The sequence below is a fragment of the Ambystoma mexicanum genome, chromosome 2p, assembly GCF_040938575.1.
Source record: "Ambystoma mexicanum isolate Mex_15411 chromosome 2p, UKY_AmexF1_1, whole genome shotgun sequence".
Taxonomy (NCBI): domain Eukaryota; kingdom Metazoa; phylum Chordata; class Amphibia; order Caudata; family Ambystomatidae; genus Ambystoma; species Ambystoma mexicanum.
The window spans coordinates 918,236,980-918,250,994 of record NC_090923.1 but is presented as its reverse complement, the minus strand read 5'-3'; the positions used below and the strand labels follow the sequence as shown (position 1 = coordinate 918,250,994).

General features: G+C 46.0%; 1 protein-coding gene across 1 annotated transcript in view; it reads right to left on the bottom strand.

Moving 5' to 3' along the window:
• Positions 1-11,618, bottom strand: part of LOC138566906 (cytochrome P450 2H2-like) — a 370,699-nt gene extending 359,081 nt beyond the window's left edge. Inside the window, exon 1 of the mRNA XM_069644634.1 lies at positions 11,364-11,618. Within this exon, the coding sequence (XP_069500735.1) occupies positions 11,364-11,561 (198 nt within the window). The 5' untranslated portion in view covers positions 11,562-11,618. The remainder of the gene's footprint in view (positions 1-11,363) is intronic.
• Between the last annotated feature and the right edge of the window lie 2,397 nt (positions 11,619-14,015).

Here is a 14,015-nt window from a genome sequence, read left to right as displayed (position 1 = left end):
GGGGTGGGGGTGGTGGTAGACATGAGTGGGGGTCTGGTGGAGGGTGCCCCTGGTGGCTGGGGGGTGGGGGTGGTGGGAGACATGAGTGGGGGCCTGGTGGAGGGTGCCCCTGGTGGCTGGGGGGTGGGGGTGGTGGGAGACATGAGTGGGGGCCTGGTGGAGGCTGCCCCTGCACTGCTGGGGGGTGGGGGTGGTGGGAGACATGCATTGTTGATCAGTAGTGCAAGGTGACATGTGGGTTGGCTGGGGGGCATGCCCATGGTGGATGGGCTGCCTGCGGGACATGAGCAGGGGTGCAGGCTAGTCCCCCGTGGTGTGGGCTGCCTGCAGGGGCCGTGGAGGTTGTGGAGCATACACCTGGGAGGACCCACACGACCAATTCACGTGTAGTACTCCCCAGAACCCCTGAAATACACATACCCTGCAGAAATCACGTGTGGAACTTCCCGCGCACCCCTGGAATACACAAACCCTGCTGAAATCGCGTGTGGAACTTCCCGCGCACCCCTGAAATACACATCCCTTGCTCGCACTGGGCCAATCGCGTGTGGAACTTCCCGCGCACCCCTGGAATACACGTACCCTGCTTGCACGGGGCCAATCACATGAGAGACTTCACGCGAACCCCTGAAATACACGTAGCCCGCTCCCCCGGCCCGATCGCGTGAGAAAGTTCACGCGAACCCCTGTAATACACGTAGCCCGCTCCCCCAGACCCGATCGCGTGTGGAACTTCACGCGAACCCCTGAAATACACGTAGCCCGCTCCCCCAGGCCCGATCGCGTGAGAAACTTCACGCGAACCCCTGAAATACACGTAGCCCGCTCCCCCAGGCCCGATCGCGTGAGAAAGTTCACGCGAACCCCTGTAATACACGTAGCCCGCTCCCCCAGGCCCGATCGCGTGTGGAACTTCCCGCGCACCCCTGAAATACACATCCCTTGCTCGCACTGGGCCAATCGCGTGTGGAACTTCCCGCGCACCCCTGGAATACACGTACCCTGCTTGCACGGGGCCAATCAGGTGAGAGACTTCACGCGAACCCCTGAAATACACGTAGCACGCTCCCCCGGCCCGATCGCGTGAGAAAGTTCACGCGAACCCCTGTAATACACGTAGCCCGCTCCCCCAGGCCCGATCGCGTGAGAAACTTCACGCGAACCCCTGAAATACACGTAGCCCGCTCCCCCAGGCCCGATCGCGTGAGAAACTTCACGCGAACCCCTGAAATACACGTAGCCCGCTCCCCCAGGCCCGATCGCGTGAGAAAGTTCACGCGAACCCGTGTAATACACGTAGCCCGCTCCCCCAGGCCCGATCGCGTGTGGAACTTCCCGCGCACCCCTGAAATACACATACCTTGCTCGCACTGGGCCAATCGCGTGTGGAACTTCCCGCACACCCCTGAAATACACGTTCCCCGCTTGGCGTTTGCTGTTTGCCAGCCCGGTGAACTGGTCCAGGGTTAGCGCAGCCCTTTGCGATGATTTAGCGATTTTGATGGCTTTTCCTTGCGCGAGGGCGTTCTTGGGGGCGTAACTGGCGCTGCTGCAGGGTCGCTGCGATTCTCTGCGCCACGGCTGGTTTGGGAGCCTAAAATCCATGAATACGCTGTGCGCGGAAATCGGTTTTAGCGCACGTGCCTGGCGCAGTCAATCGCACGCGGACACTCTGCGCCAGCCGCTTGCGACACTTTTCTGCGAAATTCTATGAATTTCCCTGTTAATCTCCCAGCTGCATACCATCTTCCAACCCTCACTGCCCCTACCTACCACTATATGTCCTCATTCCACAGAGGAACATTGGCCCTGGCCTCTCTCCTACCTTTAGTTCATACAATTACCCCAACACACTATCTACCATCCCTCAAACCCACCTTCACTCATAGTCCAACTAGCAAAGCACCCTCAAACATAGCAGTCAGCCACTCTCTCAGCCCTTTTGAATGGTTATAGCACTTTGCAACACCTCCAACGCCACACATCCCATTGTCAGTCCACACTAGGAACCTGAGACTAGGCTCTCAATTCCCAAACCATAAAGTCACCTCAAGGTCAAAAAATCTACACATTCAACATGACATAGGTAGCATCACCGCACACTCAGCATCCACACCTATGACGGCTCATCCTTTCACCTTGAACCTCAACCCACTCTCACCCCCAGCACGAGCTCAAAAAAACCTAGCCCCATTCCACCACCAACCAATATTAAAGGAGCTCTTATCAATGCTCGCTCTCTCGTAGACCATGCCTCAGAGATTGCTGATCTTATTATCTCCAACAGCTTGGACTTCCTGGCTATTACAGAAACCTGGCTATACCAGGCAGCAGGCCCAGCCTTCTCCCTAGCCCTACCAGAAGGTTACACCATTCTTAGGGCTGATAGAAACATGGGCAAAGGTGGAGGAGTGGCCTTTATTTCTAAAACCCACCTAGCCCTCAGAGCCACACCTCCTACCAGTTTCCACTCCGCAGAGCTCCTTTGGGTGAAACGTGCACTTTCACCCACTCAAACTATACTCTTGCATCTTATCTACCGGCCCCCAGGCCCCTCTCCCTCCTTCGAGGAAGACATCATGAATCTCCTATCCACTAACAACAAACTCGGATCCCAAACGATCCTCTTTGGAGACCTTAACCTTGGCCTCCAGGACCTAACAACCATTATGCCTTAGCTGTGGATAACACCTTCACAAAACTGGGTTTCATACACAGAATCACAAGACTGACTCACTCCAAAGGTCGAACGCTGGACTGGGTGTCAGACCTCAACTGCTCCATCACCATTCTCCAAAACGATCCAGTAGCCTGGTCAATCACCACCACATCCTGTTCTCCATCCCTGGTTCCTCCCCCTCCAAAGCCACTTCAGCCCCCCCCCACTTTATCTAAAAATTGTCACAACATCACCATAGACAACCTGCAGCCCTTCATTAGCAACATCCTCAATGAGTCCAAGTTCAGCAGTCTCGACCCTACCAAACTGGTCGACCTTTACAACGACACTCTTAAATCAGCACTAGATACCACAGCTCCTCTTAAAATTAGGAAAGCCAAACCCATCTCACACCTTAATAAGTAGTTCACCCCCGAATTAAAAAGCCTCAGAAACACCAAAAGATCAGCGGAATCCACTTGGCGGAAATGGCCCACCAACACCAACAAAACTGCACTTACGCCAGCCTCCGTAATCTACAAAGTGGCTATCCTTTCTGCAAAAAAAGAAGCCTATAACTCCAGAATCCACAATGCCAAATCTAGTACCAAGGGGCTCTCCAGCATCCTAAAAGAGCTCGAATCCCCAGCACCTCCCTCACAAGACTGCATCAAAGATGCAGAATGGGGCCCAGAAATCCAGCAAGCCCTTACAGAGAAGGTCACTCTGCTCCAAAACACGATTGAAGCTAAAAAGGCAATCCTCACTAACGGTTCCCAGTCCGCTCCGGACCCAGCGAAAACCCTGCAATCCTGCCCCCCTTCACCTTCTCGCAAGTAACACCAAAGGAAGTAGAAGACATCATAAAAATCCTAAAACCTTCAGACTGTCAGGTGGACATCTGCCCAGCCTCTATCATCAAGGAGGGAGCAAAAAACCTAGCCCCCTTCATCACCACTCTGATAAATTCTTCCTTCTCGTCCAACCAGGTACCTAACAATCTCAAGGAAGACTGGGTTATATCAAACAACCTTGATCCAAATAGCCCCACAAACTACAGGCCCATCACCACCGTCCCGTTCCTTTAAAAAATCCTGGACTGGGTGGCCTATTTTCAAATTCAGAAGCATCTAGAGGAGAATGAACTCCTAGGCCTTAGACAATCAGGCTTCAGACCCAGACATGGAACCGAGACAGCTCTCCTAGACCTCGAGATCCAAATGGATGAGGCAAAGGACAAAGGCAAGCTAGCAATCCTCTTACTCCTTGATTTATCTGCTGCTTTTGACCTCGTCGACCACAAAATTCTCACCAGACACCTTACCACAGCTGCAGCATTCTCCACGAACGCATCTGACTGGGTTAAATCCTTCCTCTCCAATTGGACCACCTGAGTTTTCTCCCCCTCAGCAGACCCAACACCCATACTCTGTGGAGTCCCTCAAGGCTCATGTGTGTCACCCACACTATACAATATATTTATAAAGCTCCTATTCGACCGCCTGGACAATTTAGGTGTCATCTACACCAACTATTTAGATGACACCCAAGTCCTCATCCCTCTCACTGGCTGTTATGCCCAAGACTCTAAACTACTGAGCGATATCTATCTTGAAATCCAAGCATGGATGGCCACCAACAGTCTATGCCTCAATAACGATAAGACTGAGTTAATGATTGTGGGTACTTAGGCACGATTGAATAAACTTGACACCAGTTACTCATCTTTCGGCATTGATGGCAACATAATCAATGAATTCAAAGAGATAAAAACACTGGGGTCTACCTCGACTCAACACTATCTCTTAAAAAAACAAGTCAGCAGTGTGGTGTCCTCCACAGCCTACACAAATAAACTGATTTACAGATGTAAATCGTACTTATCTACAAGTAGCTGCCTAACGTTAGCTAGAGCACTTGCATTGTCTAAACTAGACTACTGCAACACACTATTCCTAGGCTCCTCAGAACACAACCTAAACAGACTCCAGGTACTGCAGAACAACTCACTGAGAGCAGCACTCAGTCTACCCAGATCCTGCCGTATCTCCATTCACAGAAACAACGCCAACTGGTTGCCTATCCGTGACAGAATCACACTACGCACCCTGGCGATCACGCACAAATGCCTCACAAACACTGCCCCTAAATATCTGTCTGATAAAATATGAAAACACCAACCCGCACGTACCACCTGATCGTCTCATTCTCAACCTTGTGGTACCAAGGTTCAACCTAAAAACAGCTGGAGGAACCAGCTTCACAGTCCAAGCTACCAAAACGATAGAACTCTATTCCCATCCCTTTCAGACAAGAACTCTCCTTCCTCACCTTCAAAGGTAGAATAAAAAATTGGCTGAGCAACAAGCCCTTACGGTAAGATGTTACCATTATGTTTATCTGACCACTGTTTACTTATGCTATTGTACATCGTCTCCTGTTGTCTGACCCACCTGTAACCAGGGTCCCAATCTCTGTCTCTATATTTGCCTTCAATGTAAATTGCCTCACCATGTATGTAACCTCTAAGTCTCTCAAGCGCCCAGTTACCTTAGGGTTCGGTGCGTGATATAAATAATAAACAAATACAAAAAAAACGTGCCGGGTGGCCCTGTTGCTTGTTTAAATTCTCATACTGTGTGCAAGTCTCAACTGCAAGAAAACCATGCACCGTATCGTCTGTGACAACTTTGCTTTGCTATTATTGCTGTAAATACATTCTCGCATCGATAGCAAGGGAATACAAACACACAAGTTGGTGTACAGTACACAGTGCACGAACAAATGTAGAGCTGGCACGTGATTTGACTAAAGTAGTCTTTTTACCGGCCAGTGAGGATCCAAATTATTTACTCCAATGCATTTCAATGGAAAGCTCAGCTTAGTCCAGCCTGCTGTCTGAGAACTAGCACTTTAAAACTTTAAAAAGCTAAGGGCTATGAAGATGAAAACTTGTTTTACCATTCTCAAAAATAAAAAATAAAAAGTCGGATACGAAAACGACTAGTGTATATGCCTCGTAGCTCACTGAAACGCTAACAGAAGAAAGCAATATGAGATACCACTAACATGGATAAAACAGGGACAGCTTCTTGCAGAAACAGGGAGACGCCATAACACATACATCTGAATGTATCCATGCTTTAACTCGGACATATTCAAAGGTAGGTGTTCACTTACTGCTGCCGTCAAGCTACTGTTCACTACGTCCGGGACATGGAAAAGTACAGACTGACTTCAAAAAGAGTTTTAGTACAGCTGCCATTTGGGCCCTCTTGTCTGTGTAATGACCACACAGAGATCACCACACTGCCCCCTGGACTCTGCAGCTTGCTTGCACGACCTGGAGGGCCAGCTTCCTGCATGACCTTTGGCCTTATTCCTATCCACCTTAAACAGTTTTCAGTAGGAAGCATAGGCAGGAGTTAGTAGATTTTTCTCATGTGTTTCATGTCCACTAGATGGGTTGGGGGTCAGAACACTGGTGTGTTACATTTGGGGATTGGGTGTACTTACAGCTGCTGATAACATTAACAAAGTCTGAATATATATATATATATATAAAACAAGTTATAGATTGGTATCATACTGATTTTTGTTCCAAGCAAACTGTGTGAAGGGACGCAATCTTCTCACTGCCAAAGCATTTATGACACAGTCTCATTCAGGGTCAGACATGCTAGTATAAAATAAGATTCACATATATCTTAAGGAAGTAAAGAAGCACTTGGATATGATTTTTATACACGCATGTATGAAGTTGAATAAAAGTCACAGAAGTCACACTTAACGAGGCACTAATTTGAGACTGTGGGCCTCATTACGAGTCTGCCGGTGCAGTAACAACAGTGCTGGTAAGTCTACCGGCACCGTTGTTACCGGACCGGCACACTCTGAGTCTGCGAGCGGCTGCAGTCCCAGCCGCCAGGTCTGACCTGGCGGGTGGGGCGGCACCCGCTCGCAGACTTACACTGTAGCACCGGCACCGTTATACACAGTGCAGATGCTATTGTGATCCCCATTCCCATTACGTCCTAATCGAATGGGGATTAACATTTACCGGCGCCTGGCTTCCCGGAACGACGGGGTTGTAATCCACTGGTTATTTCGGCAAGCCAGGCGCTGGTAAATATTGCAACTCCGGATGCAGCCTACTGGTTTTACTGGCGTGACTGCCGCCAGAGATGTAATGAGGCCCTATGACAGTATTGTAAGTCTATGCTTGGATAGATTGATGCTAACAATGAGCCATTTATAATGATCCATTACTTAAGTAGCACTTTTACCAAAGCGCTTTACATAGAAGACTCAAATAAAATGATTATTACCCAGCTACAAAAATTAATACTCTTTTCGACCTTGGAAGGATAAAAGTAGGCCTTGCTAGGGTTCACTCCCGAGACTTGCAGAACATACATAGATTCCAGCAGTGAGCACTTAACCTGCTGAGCTATCTTAACAGCTATTTCTCCATTAGTGTGCATACAACAGCATTTTTGTAATGCAGTTGCTGTGGGGTAAAATGTCTTATTAATATGACACTTTATTCTAGTTTTAGAAGCAGGAGGAATATGTCATGGCCAAATATTAAAGATGATAATAGTAGTGTTGTATTATTTTTTTCAAAAGGACTTATGTGTAGATATCCTAATAAATATTTCTTTTTAACTGCACAGTTGATTAAACAGCTTACTTGTGTCACAATTGGATAGCTCAGCAAAGTTAAAAGCACAGCTCTTATATGTGCCAGCCTGCACTTTGCAAGTTCATATTTCAGCAGGGGTGAATCAGCCCTTCATCCTTCTGAGGTTGATAAATTAAGTACAATTACATTTTGGTAGTAGTAACACCTATTTTTACAGCGCTTAGAAGCAGGAGTCAGACATGAAGCGCTATACATAAAAATAGGACATTATATCAACTGATTTACCTATATATGGGAAAATGCAGGCTACTGTGACATTAAAGCATAGAGTATTTGTGTGCAAAACGATACGCCTCAGAAACAAAACAATTTGAGTCTAAATAATACGCTCTGGGTATGGGGCATCCAGCGCCTAGCCTATGTGGCAAACACTACTCTCCAGTTGTACCTTTGCAAATATAGCACATTGGCTTTCTCTAAAGTACACAATAAACAAGGAAGGCTTCTGGCTGGGGGAATTGTGATGGATGTCATACTGCAACTCACATTAACAGCTATATGCGCAGAATTCATCTGACTAGGGTGTGCAAGATAGGGTCATGGTTCCTGACCCGAGATACTTATGGAAGATAACATATGTTGGGCGGCCATGACATGATCTTTGAGAAATGTTCAGTCTCCAGATTTACCTTACAAATCGTTTTGATGATACGTGCAATGGACCAACAGCAGGTTTTTAGCGTAGCCCAGCTTCATCCAGACAGGGCTGACCCGAGGCATGGGCAGTCTGTATGGCCAACCAGGGCCCGGTGGCCATAGGCGGCAAGCAGGCACCTGCTCCCTGCTTCCAGCATTGAAAGGAAAAACTATTTCAAAAGCAGCTGTCCTACTTCCATGTAAGAGGTTCGGCTCACTTTCTGTTTGTTCTGGTGAGGCAACATGTCACCTCTCAACCTCCTGCTGCGACGCTCCGGAGACAAATGCCCCATCCCAGGAGACAACTAGACCCTTAGCACATTCTTTCTTAAAGCAGAGCATTTAAAGTGGGAGCGATTTACAAGTGATGGCCTATTTAAGAGACCATTGTTTTGGACAAGACGGTCTTAATCCTTGTTAAAAACTGCAAAATGACATTTTTATTTTGAAAGCACACGCAAAGAACCAGTTAGCTTCCAAAAATCTGTTCCTTCCTTGAGGACAATTAAACACATCACACAAAACCATTTTAAAAAATCTACCTTATTTTCACATGTTCGTATTTACCATGGCAAAAAACGTCTATTTTAGGTAGAATGTAACATGGTCCTCACATTTTATATGAAGCATGGCTTTATCAAACAGTGAAACACAAACAGTAAACCTTTTCCCACATTACCTTTTGTTATGAGTGTTTTAGTCTTGAAAGTACATTTTCAAAACCCACAGGCCATTTTTTGCCTTCTGCTGAATTATATTGTGGTATTTGTAGTCTTCCAATCAAGGGGAGTGAGGGGGATAATGCAAAAATTGTAAACTTTTTGCCTAGCATATTTCTATAAGGATTTGTATATTTGTGTGAGTACTTTACTATGGTTTGTGTACTTTTCAAGTTCTCTTTATAAAACAGAGTATTGATGAAAGCCAAACGTGGGGGTGAGAAGGGTAAGGATGAGAGGGTACGTGAGTCATGACTATATGCCCAGGATGCGGCAGGAGAGGTTGCAAACCTGGGGACTGCAGGGGTTATTGTCTCTGGTTCTGCCCCTGTGCTGATTTTCAGGGCATCGAGGATATATGTGGGTGGACAGCATCTGCCCACTTTTTTCTGGGGGCGGACGCAAACCTGTTAGATGTTTTTGAGGCCAGGATTTTAAAAGGTTTGGTCGCTCAAGTGTTTGGCTGCTAGGTTTTCTCCCCAGCTTGTCATGTTTCCAGTGCAGGTGCTTACCCACAAGACCACACGCAAGTGTCATCAAAGCACATGCATGGCTTTTGTTTTCCTTTGAATATTTAATTATAAATTGTTGGGTTTAAAAGGTGGGCATCTTTTATATTTTGCCAGCATAGTTATTGGAAATTCTCCTCTCTCAGGTTATTTTTCTAGTGTTGATTACTTTTTTTTAAAAGACAAATGCTAATTTGTTTTGTGCACTTTCTTTTAAAGGTAAAGGTCAATTGAACTAAATTTGAATATTTAACTTTAAGATATCTTCACTTACTGTACATTCATTAATGGGTGGCAGCTTTTGATTTTTGCTACAAAGGCAGAGATTCCCACACTGAGTGACGCAAGGGAGCTATATCCATCCCCAGGTCGAAACAACACATTTTACAGCACATTTTGCAGCAGGAATAGAAAAAAGACTTAAGATTTACAGGAAGGTCTAAAAATATAACATCTCAGCAACAGTCGCCTAACCTGCCAAGTTGTCTGCAGCATTCTGCAATAGGAAGCCCTGCTATTCCTGTACCCGCAAAGCTGATTTGGCCTGCCCACCCCCTCCAAAGGTCAGGTGGCCCATTATTGAGGCTCCCTTCCAATTTTGAAGTGAGCAGCACTTGCTAACTTTGCAAGATGCATGCTAACACGTCTCCAAGCCTGAACCGAGCAGGAGAGGATGAAGAAACACTGCCACAACCAGTGATTTAGATGAGCATGGCAAGGAGAACGGGTGCACCTATGCCCTCTGCTCCCATGTACTCAGCGCCTATGCATATATTATTGAGCCCCCCCACACTTTATTTTTAGGACTTGAACCCTGTTCATTGTGTTAACATTTGAAGACCTGAAGAATGCTTACTTCCCTGCCTCAAGACCTCCCAGGTAAATAGCCTTGATTGCACTATAAGGCAGTTCTGCAGTAGGCGCAACCTGCACTGACTGGCCCAGGGTCAATCCCTGCCCTGACATGACATCCTTGGAACTTGCTTGGAGTGTATGTCTTTTGACAGCTTCTGAAGTAAAAGCATATTGCTAGTGGTAGCAGTGCACGATAAAATCAACATAACATAACAATATATATGGACAGCTATATCCACAATAAAAACAACAACAATTGATTGGAAAATGCCTGCTAAAACGGCAGTTAACTTCAGTTAGCAAAATGCAATAATACATTTTACAAGCAATATTTCTACCAATTACATCTGGGAAGAGATGTGTTCAAGTTCCTGAATTGCAGCCATATCCTTTTATCTCACTATCCCTTAGCTGCCAAAGTTCATAGTATATTTAAGGTATTCAGCGCACACTGTCTGCTGCTTAAAAAAAAAAGTCTCACTCTTGATATTTCTACATAGGTAAATATTAATAGTGACAATTCATATACTCGACCGCACAGTTTATTTCTCTCCCACCTTAACGTCAACATGTTTTTATTTTAAATTCGCATGATAGCATTGCGTATTACCGACTCAATCTATAATATTTGCTGTAATATAACGGATGTCACTATTTATGCAAATAATGGGGGGTCCACACAGCCCCGCAAATCCTAGGGCCGGCCCTGCATCCAGAGAACCTCATCAAAATATATATGCCCTCCACACAAACTGAAAGAGAGAGTTGTGTTTCAGTGCAATGTATAGCAAGGGGGCCTCACCAAGCCCTGTGACAGCCCTGGTTGCTAGGTGTATTATTGACTTGGGTCGTGCAGTCTTGTTAAATTGTAACTACAATGATTTGCACCCAAATCTTTCATTTTAAAACGAGCAACTAATGATTTATGTTTTTGATCTGTCGCTTCTCGGCGCTTCTCTGGTGATTTCTGGAAGGTGTGGCTACTGGGTGACAGCACCGAGAGTTGCTGAGCTCAGTGTAAACTGGGGGTGTGACAGGTTGCACGCTGTGAGAAACCGCTGTGCAGAGTCCAATCTGGGAGGGGCAGCATTCAGGAAGTGGCGTAGATGCACTCGGAGCTGCCGGAAGACCGGGCGTAATAGGAAACAAAATATTATGCCACAGTCAGAAACACAATGCTGCAGTGCAAACATAACATCAGTATAAAGTGCCCAATGAAAGACCGTCGTGGAGCTAGGCTCCCATTGTTAGAACCCCTCGTGGGCATCTCCCCCCCTCACCTTGGTCAGGCAGTCCAAGATGTTGGCAGTCCTCAGCTGCAACAGGTTCCCAAGTAGCGGCAGGGGGCGCGGGCCTGGGGGCAGGGGGCGCTGCGGGCTGGCTTCAGTCCTCCACCAAAACAAGAGGAACAATCCAATGGCGAAAAGCAGCAGTGGCAGGCTGAGAGCCCACGGGCCGCCGGAGCCCATGAGCTCCATCACGCTACTTCAGTCTCGAAGTAAACACACGGGCACACGCCTACTTCCGGCGAAAAACAGCTGTTCTTTCACTATAGGACGGGACAATACAGGAAGTATTCGTTCTGATCTCAGGGTATTCAACGCGTGTTCAGTAATTGGTATTCAACACGTGCTCATTAATTTGGCGGAAAAAAACCCGCCTCTAAACCGAATATACAATGACAAATTGCTAGAATGGCAAGAGATGTAGAAGGACCAGTAAATATTATAGTTCATTAAAATGCACACAGAGGGGGCTAGGTGTGGTGCGGAGAAGGTGCAGGAGGGGTGGATGAATGAATACACAAGTGACACTTGGTGAATGGATGAGATGGCGGTTGTGTGAATGAAAGATTATGACGATGTGTAAATAAACAAGCATGTTCTGCGTGAAGGATTAATTCAAGATTTTGATGATGGATAAATTAGGTTGGCCAACTTCATACTTGCCAACATTCTGTGACCAAAAAGATGTAGGATATTTCAAGTTTCCAATAACACTTAGCATAACAATGACAAAACCGGAAATTACAAAACATACATTGTTGGCACCAATAGAGAATTCTAAAATGCACAACCCATCAAACAGCAAAACATCGAAAGATGCTCAAATGTTTAAAATGTATAATTGTGAATGGTAAATTAACACCAAATTCAATTACCTAACTTCACAGAAAATAATCACACAGAGCTTGCAGGCAACGTTTGCCACTGCTCTGTAGCAGCAGCCCAGGCAGCACATATTTATGACTGCAGTGCAGGTTAAACACTGAACAACATGGAGACTGATACCCTCCACAGTGCGATAGGCAGATGGTGTGATGGTGGTACACTCTGCCAGTTGCTGTCACTCGTGGTTCACCTAAGGTCTGTCCCGGCAAGAGTACAGGGCAGAGTCATACAGCTGTCAGGTCAGTGGATTGATCTGAGCCCAATCACTCACATTTATCACTTACCCGCCCACCGCAGAGACAGATTAATTGCCTTAGAGTCACATAAAGTACCTGCCACTGTAAAAAGCAGTAGGATCTGTCCCCCAAATCTGTAGGCAGTAGGACTGCTTAAAAAGCAGTAGTCTCCTGCCTAAATCAGGCAAATATGCAACTTTACAAATTGGTTTCGCAGGACACTACATAAGGTGGTGCGTCAGGAGCAGATTAGGATGTGCGTGGCCCAGGCGGCATCATTCGCGCCCTCTTCCCCTCACCCCCATCCACTTATATGTTAACCTTAGTTACAAAAGGTCCATTAACACAAGCACGGCACACAAAAAACAAGCATTAGCAAAGCCAACACTTTGGGCTTTTGTGTGTAGGCATGGGATAGGCATTTGCAAGGCACTACTCTTGCTACCTGGCTATAAGATGGGAACTGCTGGAAAATGGTATATATGGGCATATATATATGGGTTATAATGATAACCTGGGCATAGGAAAGCAGTACATATGCAGAAGCAAAACTGTTGGCTTTGTAAATGCTTGTTTTAACCAGGAGTTAAGTGCAAGCAACAGATATAAATTAAGTGGCGGAATAAGAAACCGCACACAAATAAAACGATTCTGAATGGGAGCACAGGACAATTCCAACTGGTGGCAAGTCATAGATAGCACACAGGAACAGTCCAGTGGAACACCCTACCACACAAGTGTAAACTCTCCACTTCCGATGAAAAATCACAAGGCCTGGCTCAACAAAACACGTTGTCGTCACCTCAGACACATTCATCTACAACATGGCAGGCGTTTTAAAGCATTACCATAATGCAGGGACAGACCCTCGCAGGTTTCCTTCATTTGGAAGGCTATATATCCTCGTGCTTCACCCAATGAGCCATCCAGCTTCTACTCCCAATGTGCAATGCTCTACAAACAGTGGCAGAATGCATTGACTCATGAGAGCATATCTGAAGAACGCTTTCTATGCTCATTCACACAACAGCTCTGGAGCAGCACATAAAATGTTCTGCAATTTCACTGAGGGACAAATAAGCATATAAGAATGTGTGAAGTGTTGCAGTCAAACAGCAGTGGGAAAAAACATCCCCAATATAAAATCGAGCTGAAAAACCTAGCCGTAAGTAACAGCGACATGTAAGCATATGCATAAATAAAGGTTCATTTGAGGACTCCTTTAAAAACTCCAATTGCATGTCATAGCTGCTTTGAACGCAGAAATGCACAAACTATAATTGTGACTAGAAGTTATAGAGCCGTTCACTGGAAAGAGAAGCATCATAGCAACCATAATTCTGAAAAAAAACAGAACACAATACCAACTGTCAGATTGCGCCTCTGTTTTTAAACATATGCCAAAAACGCACACACGATCATGGTAAAAGATGTACAAAAAATAAAAAGGATGAGACAGAAAATGTATAAATAAAAATACCTCACTTAAATGGAGCGTGCAAAGCAATCATTTTAGAGTGCGGTC